Raw genomic sequence first — 13,456 nt, forward strand, 5'->3', positions numbered from 1 at the left:
AATGGCAGCGCTCATAAATTGTATGTTAATTACCCGAGGACATGCTCAGGGGACACAAACACAAGCACAAACACAGGGCAACTGTGTATTTGTGTATTTAAGGTTGTCAGAACCTGGTTACGACTTAAGGAATGGAAGGGGCGAAACCCAGAAATCGGGAAACCAAACCGAGGCATTTCAGAGAAGAAGATAAGAACAACGCACGCTTGGGCTGGACGAAAAACACTAAAGGCAACGACAGAGGCGACTTACGTCATGCTCCCTTTATGCGACGCTCATTGAAAATCTGCATTCTTCTTTCCTCGCCCTGCACATGCCCAACACAGGTGCACGCACTGCCCTCTCCCTCACACCCACTGTACTCATGCACAAAAGTTCGCTCTCCTATTTTGAAGTGGGGAGAGTAAAAGAATAGAACCAAATGTCAAATGAGAGAGCTAATCGGGCGCCGATCACATGGAACGCAGTAGCAGTGGGTGAGAGAGAGCGGCTAAGCCACCGCATGGTAAGGTGTTTCAAGGTGTTGCGCTCGGTTCTCTTTCGGATCTGAGCTTTGCGACAAGAGATCACGTTGCGTGGGTGGACCACCTTGCAAAAGTTTTATCATCTCCCGCTCTCATTTTTTCACCCGGTCCAAGCGCGCGTTTGTAGGTCAGCTCCGCGCTTCAATGGTGAAAACTCCGACGGGAAAAAGGTCGCGTCGATGTGTGAAAAGTGAAGTTTAGTGTAGTGATGCGTGATTAAATACAAAAGCGTAGCAAAAGGCAAAATGGCAACAAAAAGGCAGCTCGACAAAGGAAAACAGCATCAATGTACATATATGCATGTACCTTATTTGATATATGTATGTGCATGTATGCAGATAAACATATTCATTTTTTTTCATGTGTTATTGTTCCGTTGTCTCCCGTTTTTCGTTTTGCTTTCGCAAAAGCCGCAACCGAGGGAGTGGGAGCGAAAGAAGATGGGAAGCAGGAGATCAAAGAACGAAACGAACGCTTTTGCACCGCTCTCCCACTCTCATTTTTTCACCCGGTCCAAGCGCGCGCGTTTCTGGGCTGGCTCCGCGTTTTAATCCGTGAAAATCGGGAAAATGCTGCCAAATCCGACGTGAAAATTGCCGCGCAGCTGTGTAGTGTTGCGGAGGTAGTGATTCAAAATGAAAAATGTCCGAAAATTTTGTTTAAGTGCAAGAAAAAGTGGCTGTTCAAGTGCGACGGTGGAATGAGTGAGAGTGAAGTGTAAATGGTGTTTTTTTTTTGTATTTTTTTCTCGTTCGGTCACGTGATCTCTGCAAATGTGTGGGTGTCAAAAATGCGAGAAAAGCGGGAAGTTCTGCCCCTCTCCCGCTGCAACACGTGCGCGTGCCGTCGGCGCTCTCTCGTGCTCGCGTATGGGACTCTCTCTCGTTCACGCGATCTCCAGTCCTTTGATTGCGCTTGAAGCCGGCGAATGGAAGAACAAGCGGGCGTGAGGAGAGCAAACGACAAAATGTGCCCAAAGGTAAGAGCGATAATAAAGTGTTTCGTTGCTGTTTTTCTTTACTCTTTACCCACTTGTTATCTCTCTCTCTCATTTACGTCTCTCTTGGTGAAGATGTTGTGCTCTCCCTTCCCGTTGAAATCGTTAGGGTCTCCGGCAGCTTTAATATTAACATAACTTACGGACCCTCCTCGGGGGCCCACCCGCTCGTAATTATGGGTAGAATATTTAACACGAGTGGAGCGTGCCATATGCGAGTGTGGCATACATACATACATATGTATATCTCATCTTCCCTGCTGGCCCCTGTTCAGGCCATTAATTTGTCAAGTGTCATAATTGGGTCGCAGCTTGTAATAGACCAAACTGATTTCCATATTAATTGGTCATTAGGCCAGGTACGGTACGGAAGTGGCCAGCTCCTTGCTGGAAAGTGCATTAACATGCGGCCACACATCGCCATCGCCATCGCATCGCATACGCATCGCAGTGTGTGGGCCTCCCCCCAAGTGGCGAGGGGGGAGGGGGGGGGACTGTTAACAGCCTTGTGGTTGCGGTCACACCCCAATGATGTTGCTGTTGCTTTGGCAACCGCAAGGCGGGAGGAGTCGAAGGGGAGTCGAAGAGCAGCACAAGTGCTAAAATCGCTTCTCATTTCGGGCCAAAGGCACGGCGAAAATTTGCCCATAAATCAGTTTGTGGATAGCCGGGGAGGAGGGGCGCGCCAAAAGTTTGTCTGCGGCCTGCGGGAGGGGGGGGGGGGGGGGGGGGCATTTTAACGAGGCCTAATGGAAAAACGTGCTGGCTAATGAGGCGTACACGCAGCTGCCGAAGGTGGACCGTGGACCGTGGACTCGTCGCGGTCCGAGCGTAAAATTAAATATTAATATTCAATTAGAAGAATAATTATTGATTTCCCCCTCGCTCCTCGTTTCCCGTTCCTTCTTTGTTCATCGCTTGCCCCTGCCCCGGAAAATGCAAAATGTGAAAGGATTGACGCAGATGCCTGGGTGGCTCCATTGTCTCTTGGTTGGAGCCTCATCTGCAAGCGATGCACGTTACGACTTTTTTATTGCAGCCACATGTCGCCTGTTCACGTCAGGGGCAAGCACAGGGGGGAGGGGGAGCAGCAGGAGCAGCAAGGACTCGACACGACATGACACGCAGATGGACAGACAGTCGGAGTCACATTTTGGAATTATTTAATGAGCTGTCCGCCTCTCCGTCTCCGTCTCCGTCACCGCACTGTACGGCATATTAAGTCCTGGCGACCGAACACATTTATCAACCACCCACCCAGAAGTCCCTCAGTCACACATGCCGCATGCCGCACGCCGCACAGTCCATACGCAGATACCACATTTTGTATGCGGCATCAGTTTAATATGTTTTTAATTGTCCGCCACTGCCAAGGAGAATCTACTCGACTTTAATGACCTCCATCGTAGGGGGAGGGGGCGGGGGAGTGGGAGCGGAAGCGGGAGGATGTCTCCTATTTAATTTTTTAATGCCTCCCATTAAGGCCAAAGGCGGTCTCGTATATCAACTGCAATCTTCATGGGAGCCACCTTAAAGCAAGTTAATTAATTTTTACAGCAACGAGCAAACGGGAGTCCCGAGGCACAAACAGAGGCAGGGGCAGGGGCAGGGGCAGGGACCGGGGCCGGGACTGGGGCAGAGAAAATTTGGCTATAAATCAACTGATAATGTCAGCACATTTAGCGACAGGAACGACTTCCCCCACGGCAATATTTTGATAAACTTTCGCCTTGTTTTCAGATGGGGTTTCCTTCCCGATTGATGTGTGCGGCGTGTGCGGCGATTGCGGGGGCACAAATCAAAAGCCAACAACTTTTCCACTAGAGCCACGGACGATAGTTCCTTCGGTTCGCTGCAGAAGGGTCGGAGGGCCACTTGGAGGCACTTTTCTGGGTCAGGATGCGGAAAAGCTTTAATCAGCAACACGACCAGCCTAATGCATGGCGTTTCCTTTCCCTGCCCTGCCCCTGCCCCTGTCCCTGCCCCTGACCCTTCCACGTGGCCAAGTGGTGTGACAATGGAAGGTCAAAGTTTACTTATGCCGAAAAGGGCTTCGGGGTCTCCACTCAAAAAGGGTCGCGATGTCATTTCTGTAAGCAGTTTTGGTACCCGGTACTAGTGGGGGGGCATGTGGCTGCCAGATCAATATTATCGCTGGGGCCTCTCTCTCTCTCTCTCTCACACTCTTCATCGTGGGAGATGGCAGAATATCGAGCGGAAATATGGAAACTGTATCTTAACCATCGCTCGTGGCTCCCCCTCTATGCTTGGCCTTCCCCCTCTCTCAAGAAAGCCACCCGGTAATACAAGTAGAGCCGCGGCCCTTGCCGCTACCACTCCCGCAAGAGGCTTTCCCCTCCTTGGGCCTTAGAAATGCGCCTCTTAAATACTTAAAGAATTGCTTTCTTTGTTTTTTTTTGGTTGAAAATTGAATTGGCTTTCCCTCGGGCCGAGCCCGATTTCCTTCGATTTGCTAGTTGCGGCGTCATTTATTCCCCCCCGTTCCGGCCACAAAGGGCCTTCCGTGGGGCTGGGCCGAACATACAACGTACATATTTTCAGTCTATAATCTATAAATTGCAGAGCTTGGAATAGGGACACACAAGGCATGCCAGCGATGCAATACATTGCAGAGGCATCAGCATAAATCTCATTCTGTTTACGGCCATATGTCCGGACGGAGAAGCCTTTTATTTCCGCTCCTTGCTGCCGCTGTCGCTCTCCTTGATGACGGCACATATTTTGTCGAATGCCGATTCCAGGCTGTCAATAAACACCTTGCCGTCGGCCTGGTTCCTGTACGTGGTGACAATCGCTCCGGCGAAATCATTCTGTATGGAATAGCTGCGGCAGAGAAGCGAGAACAGATTAGATGAGGCCCCCGGACACCCAGACAGGGACAGGACGTAGGCTTACCCAATGCCAAAGCCATTCCGCACGACCGGGCCAAAGGAGCCCGCCAGCAGGGCATCCGAGCCGAGGGTGGAGGTGCTGATGATGTTGTTGTTGAGGCGCCGATAGGCCTCCGTCTCGTAGAGGGCGGGCACGGGCAGGCCCTCCCGCTGGGCGGTGTTGCGCAGGGCGAAGAGGTGCCGGTCGAAGCCCTGGCCCATGGCCGCCTCCTTGGTGAGCTGCCCGTGGACCCGGCTGCACTGGTCGATCATGGCCCGCAGCTCGCCGGCGGGCGGCCTGCTCCGCGCCGGCTGGAGCAGGGCCTCGCAGAAGCTCCGCGTGGCCGTGGTGCAGGGCCGCATCGTCTCGGTGCGCCCGTGGCGGAAGGCCGAGGTGCTGCAGGACTCGTAGCTGCCGACGTAGCCGGCGAAGGCCTGGCGGTGGGCCAGCTGGAAGGACAGCTGGATGATGGAGTCGGGGCTCAGGCCGTACTGCTTGCAGGCGGGCTTGTTCAGGTGCGGGTACCGCAGCAGGTGCATGTCCAGGCCGTCCACAATGGCGGCGTTCTTGGCGTAGGCCTCCGCCACGGCCGACCTGGTCGCCTCGTCGATCTCAAAGTCGAGGGGCCGCACGTTGGCCAGGTCCCCCTCCGCGGGCGTGTGCACGCTCTCCGTGGAGACGAACGGCTGCCGCTGGGTGTCCCTGTAGAGCTCGTTGAAGTAGCGCAGAACGGCCACGCCGTCGCCCCAGGAGTGCTCGAAGTTGACGGCCGTGGTGCCGTCCGCGCTGATCAGCAGCGAGATGGACTTGTCGAACCACCTTGAACGAGAGGGTACACCGATTACTCCGATCTGCCCCATGGGAGGGCCCTCTGCCTCTTTGCTCACCGATTCTGCGCCTTTCCCGCCAGTAGATGCTTCAGCAGCGGCTCCTGGTGGCTGTCGTCGTACACGCCGTCCTCCTCGGAGTCCAGGCACACGCAGAAGAGGGCGGCGTCCACCTCGCTCTGCAGCAGATCGGCGTTCCGCGGGTTGCTCACAAAGTGGGCCCTGTTCTTGGCCCACTCGTCGCGCTGCGAGGCGGTGAGGACGCCCAGCGGGACGGCGGCTGCCTCCCGCTCCGAGTCCAGCCGCAGCACGGCCCTCAGCCGGCCCAGAATCACGCTGGGGCTCTCGATGTAGCCGCTGGAGTCGAGCACGTTCACCGCGTACATGTGGCCGCGCCGCATCACCAGGACGTGCTTGGAGTCCGGCGCCTGGACGAGCTCGTCCCGGCCCAGGCGGGGGATCCGCGCGGTGCCGAACAGCCGGCTGTACTGGCTCATGTCCAGGGGGAAGGCCTTGAAGGCGTACGAGGCGTAGGTGGCGAGGGCCTTGGGGGCCACCTTCATCCAGCGCCGGTAGCCGGCCGTGTCGCTCTTTCTGGCGTCCATGTGGTACACCTCCGGCTCGAGCAGGTCGGCCTGCAGCGACCGCCAGAAGCGCAGCGAGCTGATGATCAGGTTGGTGGCCCGCACCACCTGCTGCTGGTACTCCGGCCGCGGGTCGCTCTTCATCACCAGCAGCGGATTGTAGTTGAGCGGCAGGGGCACGCGGTCGGCCAGGTACATGTCGAACCACGGCTGCGATATGTAGCTGGTGTGCTTGTTGGCGGCGTCGCTGGCCTGCAGCCGGGCGTGCAGCTCCATGCCGGCGCCCTGCCGGAACTCCTCGACCGCCCGCCGTGTGCCCGCCTGCTCCTCGGGCGTCAGCAGCGGCTCGACGGCCGCCAGGAAGCGCTGGCAGGTCTGATCCAGCCGCGGGATCGGCAGGCGGGGCAGCGAGCGCTGGAAGTAGAGGGTCGGCAGCTTCGAGCACTGCAGGTACTGGTAGTGCTGGCCGTGCGTCGTCGTCGTGCGCGACGAGTTCGTCGAGAGGAAGGAGAGGCTCCTGTTGACCTTTGCCCTGAACATCTTTCTTCCCGTTTTGTGCCACTTGTTCAAAGTCCAAAGCGGAGCAGCCACAAGCCAGCGAGAAAAATAACACACAGACAAACAGCTGCTCGGCGATCACAGCTGATCAGCTGATCGCTGCATATCGATAGTTGTGTATCGATAGCAGGCGATGTTTAGGCGCGCGGGCACGAGAATTTGAATTTGAATTTCATTCCAGTCGCTTTTTTTGAGTGGAAATTTTAGGGTCTTGAAGGGAAATGGAAAACTCTTGAAACCCTCCACGCCACGCCCATAACAATCAGCCATCGATTTGTGGTGGGTGGAAGGTGGAAGGTCCCCCCTCCCCTCCCCCCCAAGTGCTTAAGCGAGCTTTCACCTTTGGGGGGGAAGACACGACGGCGACTCTGACCCTTGGATAGACAGGGTCCTGTGGCAAGACGTTTATTTGCTTTGCTCTCTCCTCGTCTGGCCGGGCCGGGAGGGGAGGGGCCGGAGAGAAGGGAAAGCGAAACCCGGAGAATCGGTGGATATGAAAATGGGAATAAAATTTTGATGCTTTGTCGTTTGCCCATCGATTTCCCAGTGCTCGCGTCTCCCCCCCCACCCAAAAGAACGCCTGAATTAAGGCAAGTGTCCTGGGAAAAGGCGGGGGGGGGGTGGCTCCGGATGTGGATGCGGCTGCAGTGTAATTGGGCAAAGGGAAATTGCGTTAATATTTAACCAGCGAGCGCTCGAAAGTGCAAAAGTGAAGCGCATTAAAAGCGGAGCACGGAGCACGGAGCACGGAGCACGGATCCGGCAGTGCCAAGTGCGAAATTATGCGAAAACGGACGGAACCCTTTCCCGCAGAATTATTAAGGATACGACTGAAAGCGTGGGCTCTGAAATGTTAAATGTTGGCCAAAAGGTCGCGCCGCGGGTGGCCCATGAATGTGTCTGACCGCGTATCATCCCCCTCTGCACCCGTCTCCCCCTCCCCCTCCGCACGGAATGAAATCGGTTTTCCATTAATGTCAGATTGAATTGATTGTTTTAATGCCGCAAATGCCGTAATGAAATTACATTTTTATTCAAGAATTATTGACATAAGAAAAATCGAGTAAAATCAAACACTTTTTAAGCCAAATTAAAACTGTACTTGCAGGACTTTTACTTTGTATAAAATGCAAATAATAATGCATTTATTAATTTTTAATTTTTTTTTCTGAACGCGCTCTTTAATGAGGGCCATTCAAGGGCCTCGCTCAGGGGGGGGGGGGGGGGACTCGTGGGGGAGAGCCAGAAATAAATGAACTCCAAAGCTCATTAACAGCCGAGCGGCGGGCGAGAAGGAATGCCGCTCGAAAAAAGCCCTTAAAAAATACGTTTTTTGTATGGCGAAAAATCAACAATCAACAGGGGGGGGGGGGGGGGTGGACACCAGAAGGTAGTCGAGCGAAAGAGGCAACAGGGAAATGGCCACCAGTTTTCCATTTCCCGACGACATTTGCATTTTTGCCATTCAAGAAAATCATGGACATCGCCAGGACAATAGCTCGGGGCGGGGGGCCCACCCCCACCTCCCTCTTGGGGCCCCACTTGTCGATGCATATGTGGCTCTCTCACTCTCTCCCTCTCGACCTGCCACTCGAGCACTTTTGCCCGAGTAAATAATGCTTCTAATTGCAGCCAAATTTGTGGGACTTTGAACCTGCCACGGGACACAATTTGAGCATTAATTTATGGCCAGCGGCAGACGATGACCAGCAGCACACAATTAATATATGCTGCCGGGGCCAGAGCAGGGCCAGAGCAGGGCTCCAGGGAGCAGGGGGGCAGGGGGCAGAGTTCAATGTCACTGGCAATCCCTGGCTGCAGGCCACCGAGAGTTTATTGATACTCCGGCCATGCAGGAGGGCGCCGAAGGCCCAGTATTTGCCGGCTGAGGAGCTCTACAAAGGCCACAAAGGGCTTCGGCATTCAAGGGCATCCGCAGCCCGGTATACCCCGCCGTATATCCCGTACACGGTGGTCCCCTTTAATGAGTATGTAAATGAACGCAAAGTTTTGTACCATTTCCTAATGTTATTGCTGCCATTTTTTGATAATGATTTTCCTAGAAGGCCAGACAAATTGCTCGTTTCTGGGGCTGTGATGGGGGGCTGCGAGTGGGGCTGATTGTCTGAGCAAAAGCGAAATCATTTCTCACAAGAGCAGCAGCCAGAACACAACCATTAGGGCAGAAACAACAGCCCAGGCCCACATTAAATTGTTATAAAGCCATCCTTGAGAGGCCCCAAAGGAAGCGCCGCCGCCGCCGCCGCCGCCGAGGACATGTGTGGCAGGGGACTCCCCGTTTCGGGCCGCTCCCCACGTGACGACATGTAACTGATGTTCTTTTGTTGTAAATTTAATTTTCCACAGCTGAGTGAGTCCTTGCTCGTTAGTGGGGGGGCGGACGGGGGGTCAGAGATTGAATTGTTTGATTTTTGCCTGCCACGGCGACGGCGACGGCGACGGCGCCTTGCGTGCCGACAAGCGGTTTTGGCCGAATTTTATGGCCAGCAATTAACAGTTTCGAGTGCGCTGCACCCCACACCCCCTCCCCCCCCAACACACACTCTGCCACATCAATCAGGTCTCAAGCGATTGAAGGAGGGAGGTGGGGCGGAGCAACGGAATGACGAAAAATAAATCAAGTTTCGCATAATTTATGAAAAAAAAGAGAGAAACAAAACTCACACACGAAGTGGAGTCTTCCTGCCTTCCTGTCTGCCATGACGTGGCAGGACCCTCGCTATTTATTCGCCCATATTCGTGGATCATTCAAAATATTTGGGGGGCCACAGCGGGAAACGTGACGTCAGCAGGGGTCTCCTCAGGGGGTGGGAGGGGGTGTCCGAGGGGTGTCCACAGATTTACGGGAGTTTAAACAAAGTTTTCTTTCTTGCGTTTCTCTTTTTTTTGGGTGTCGGAATGATTATTGCGGTTAATGTTTGAACGGCTTGAACGACTCGATTGGGCGGCGAATTGGGCGGTGGTAATTGATTCGAATGGGAGTTTGAAATTGAGTTTGAAATGACACAGAATAAATGTTAAATCCCCCTTAAAATATACATAAATTCCACCTTTAAGGCCTTCAGCATAGAAACCCGAGAGAAAAGAAAGCCACAAGCCATGGAAACTGTGCATTTTTTGATATATAAACTACAAATAAACAAAAACAACCTGCAGATGGAGAGGAGAAAAAAAGAGCTGCCCCGTTGGACTTCCGTTGAAGTCCTGGGGTCCTGTTCTGGCCCCAGAAGCAGCTTAATTTCCGCCACAGGAGTGGAAGGGGGGAAGGGGTGGATGGGGGGGGGGGATGGGGGGGAGCGGAACGGAAGAGCCAGCAAATTGAAATGCAATCAAACAAATAAAAGACAGCCACACAAATGGTCGGCACTGAATTATTTATGGAAAAAGGAGGCGAGTGTGGGAGGCGACTGTGGGAGGCGACTGTGGGAGGCGACTGTAGGAGGCCACGGGAGCTGCACGTGAGTGCGTCTTTATTTGCATATTTACCGCAGAGCAGCTCATACCTGACAGCCACTGCACACGACTCGGGCTTCCACTTACACATGTCGGACCGTGGGCGGGGTCGGGGATGGGGATGGAGCCGGGGCCGGGGATGGAGCCCGGGACTGGCATGCAAATTTCTTCGTCCTGCCAGTTGTCAACTTAACTCTCTCTGCCTTATCCTCCTTGCAGCAATCAATCTGGCTAAATGGAATGCTCGAGTCTCTCGATTGAGCAACGGATTTGCATACGTCCGTTTGTTCTGTTTGTCCGACGAGATGTGTGCTCTGTGCTCCGAGCTCCGAGCTGTGCCTGGGAGGAATGTCGGTGCAGTGCATCGCTCAAATAGCAGATCAACATAATTCAATGGTTAAACAGACAGCTGCTGGCAAATCGTTGTCTGTCCTTAATCCCCGGGCGTGGCTGTTGTTCGGGCGCCGAGAACTAGGCTCCTTCCAGGGGCTTTCAGAGCCCCAAAGCTGCCAGCAGCCCCCAAGCCGAGAAATGAGCCCAAGAAAAAGACTTTAATATCGAAATATTTAATAGGAATGTATTTCATTTTTAAATAGGAACAAATTTAAACGAAAATATTTCATTCAAATCGAATTTCTTATTTATAAAAAATACAATCATAATAATAAAAAAAAATAGCTGCACAAAAAAAATATTTAAATTAAAAATGTTTTGCACTTGAAGTAAATTTATTTAATATTTGAACTAAATATATTTCCTACTAATGTAAAATATTATTTTTGTTCGATTTTATTCGATTTTTATTTTTTTTTGTTTAAAATAAATTTGTCTTTAACTTTCTTTAATTAATACATATCTTTTTTGTTGGTGTACAATATTAAATATTTAATGCTGAAAGTCATTCAAGAGTAGTTTTATATTTTTCTTTGAATGGCAGTTTCGTTTCTAATTGATTTTAAAAATTAACAATAAAATTTGTATTACTATTTTTGTTTTTTATTTTTTTATTTTAATTTTTATTTGTATTTGTTTAAATTTGTTTTGATTTTTTTTTATTTAATACATTTTTTTTTGTATTTTTTATTAAATATTAATTATTTAATGCTGAACGTTATTCAGGAGTTGTTTTATATATATTTTTTAAATGCAATTGCGTTTTTAATTGATTTTAAAAATTTACAATAAAATTTGTTTCTTTTTTTTTTTGTTCAAAATTTAATCATGATGTTTGGATTTAAAAACGCAGCATTTAAATTCAATTGGGGGCGTGTGTGCCATTTTTCTGCGAGTGTAGCGTCTGGCGGATCCTCGAGCACTTCTCATCTTCATCTCTGAATGCGAAACTTCTCCCCAAAGAGTCTGGAATTCGTCTTGCCTTGCCCCTTGGATGCCCCTTGAATGCCCCTCTAAGAGTACGAAATTTGGCCTTGCGACGGCCCGCCGGTCGTTGCATATCGCATGCCGCATGCCGCATGCCGCATAAAGTGGGTAAAGTTTTTGTGCGCCTGCCACACGCAGAGGAGAGATGTGGCAATGTGGCGGAGTATTTGCATTACCTTCTTGTTGCCACTCGGTTTAATACGTATAACAATTGAGAGGAGGAGCCAGAACTGCTGTTGTTGTTGTTGTTGTTGGCTTTCGCTCTTCATTTGCTCTGCAAATGTGAGAAGGGGGTGGGGTGGGGTGCGTGGGGTGGTGGGGGGTTGGAAATGGAGATGGAAACGCGCGGCTCCTGCAGCTTAGCGTTAATTCCCATGGAACTCAAGCGGATGTTCAGGATAGTAAGTAGAAAAACAAGCACACACACACACACAGCACACACACACGCATAGCCAGGAGGGAGCATCAAGTGCCATTTCGCATGACTAAGTTGAGAGCGAAATTAAAAAAGAAATTGCATGGAAGATCTCGCAACAAGAGGAGGCAGGGTGTCAGGGGGAGGCAGGGTGTCAGGGGGGGGGGGGGGGGTGGCAGGAATATGTAAATAAAGTGAAAATACAGAGTCAAGAGACGCACAGCAGAGCATCGCAGAGCATCGCAGAGCATCGCATCGCAGAGCAGCTTAAAGTGCAGCAAATTAAATGTTGGCCCCGCCAAAAGGGGGAGGGGGGGGGGGGGGGGTCCCTGCAACGCCACTGGAGGCCTGCTGGGGGGCGGGGGTGGCCTGGTAAGCCGGTAGGCCTCGACAGGTAGCAATCTCCATGGAAATTGCGCCACGTTCGCCTCCCCCCCCCCCATGTCCTTTTTCCTTTTTTGCGAAGCGTTTTCGGGACATTCTTGGGAAATTGCAATCGCCTTGGACGGCCAGCAGATTCGTTTAAAGCGGAATTGGCTGCCCCTTTAAGGCCGGCTCGCAGATGGAGCTCGAGATGGATATCGTGGTAGAGGACCAGCAGTGGATTGTGCTTTTGGGACACGAAATTGAGCCTAGAAGGGGCTGCCCTTCCCCAGCACGTGCCGGGCCCCCCCTCGAGATGGGCTGTGGATCAAAGGAAGGCACATATTAGCTCCATTATGGCCAAGACAATCCAGCTAATAGAACGGGGATCCCCCGTCCCCCTCCCCGTCCCCCCCTCCCTTCTGTTGCTGTTTATATTTTCTGGTTTTTGTTTTGGATTAGGTTTTGCCTTCATTCCTAATGCGACACTCAATCGGATTTAGTCAAGCAATGCTCCGAGAGATGGTCAACCCCCCCGCCCCCAGACCCCCCTTCCCCCACAACCCGAAACATAAGCAAATTGTGGACAAATGATAAAAAAAGAAAGCAGCACGGAGGACACTTTCTATTCCACAGGGACGGATCCGTGTGTGTGTGTGGGCGGATAGGCAGGCGTATTGTTTGCCTTCCGCCGTATGAGTGGGGCATTCCGGGCGACGTGGTCAAACATGAAAGGACATTCCATATGTAAAATGCGTGGGGGATGCCCGCTGCCCGATGACCGGAAGTTGTTGCCGTCTCCCTCCTGGGGCTTGACTTCCGTTTAATTTTTGCTGCCTGTTTGCCTTTTTTTTTGTTGTTGTTGTGTGTATTTAAAGGGAATGCCAAATATCTTCAAGCGTTTTCGCATAATATTTTGGCTTAATTGAATTTCATTTCCTGTCGTTACGCATACGCCCTGTGTGGCTGCACCGCCATCGCCATTCACTGGAGTCTGGAGTCTGCCCTAATGAGCAGCCACTGTACTTCGTCGCTGGCTCTAATTGGACAATTAGCCAGCGGGGGGGGGGGGTCAGGGGGGGGGGACCGGGGGCCGGGGGTGCAGCACAGTTTTGGTCTAATATTTCACAGACATATACAATATAAAGCCATGGCAACGGCATAAAGTGCTCCACGAGAGGAGTCCTTGAGGAAATATAAATACACAAAAAAAAAGAAGAAAATAATGCCCCGAAAAAAGCAGATGCCAAAAAAGAAGAGACAACGAGGGAGATGGGAGAAACAGCTAAAGAATATTCATGTGCCTCAGCAAAGACCCACCCCCCCTCCCCGAAAGGAAAGATGTCCTTTTCCGGCTGGAGGCATTCAAGTGATAAAAGCAGGACTACAACAAAGGAGGAGAACAGCAAACGTGCATTAAAAATATTGCAAGGGACAGCGGA

At 51.7% G+C, this 13,456-nt stretch overlaps 1 protein-coding gene across 1 annotated transcript; it reads right to left on the minus strand.

The window, feature by feature from the left end:
* Positions 1-3,980: 3,980 nt before the first annotated feature.
* Positions 3,981-6,442, minus strand: CPT2 (Carnitine palmitoyltransferase 2). Its single transcript, XM_001352683.4, has 3 exons — positions 5,301-6,442; positions 4,438-5,232; positions 3,981-4,365 (listed from the first exon to the last, which is right to left on the minus strand). The coding sequence occupies exons 1-3, from the start codon at positions 6,362-6,364 to the stop codon at positions 4,212-4,214; spliced, it is 2,013 nt and encodes a 670-aa protein (XP_001352719.3). The 5' UTR covers positions 6,365-6,442; the 3' UTR covers positions 3,981-4,211.
* Between the last annotated feature and the right edge of the window lie 7,014 nt (positions 6,443-13,456).

Source organism: Drosophila pseudoobscura, chromosome X (genome assembly GCF_009870125.1).
Source record: "Drosophila pseudoobscura strain MV-25-SWS-2005 chromosome X, UCI_Dpse_MV25, whole genome shotgun sequence".
NCBI classification, from domain to species: domain Eukaryota; kingdom Metazoa; phylum Arthropoda; class Insecta; order Diptera; family Drosophilidae; genus Drosophila; species Drosophila pseudoobscura.

Excerpts from the sequence above, each read along its gene's own strand:
- CPT2 (XM_001352683.4), bottom strand. The coding sequence starts at position 6,364 with ATGTTCAGGGCAAAGGTCAACAGGAGCCTCTCCTTCCTCTCGACGAAC. Across the intron at positions 5,233-5,300 it reads GCGGGAAAGGCGCAGAATCG|GTGGTTCGACAAGTCCATCT; the intron begins GTGAGCAAAGAG and ends CTCTCGTTCAAG. Across the intron at positions 4,366-4,437 it reads CGGAATGGCTTTGGCATTGG|CTATTCCATACAGAATGATT; the intron begins GTAAGCCTACGT and ends TCTCTGCCGCAG.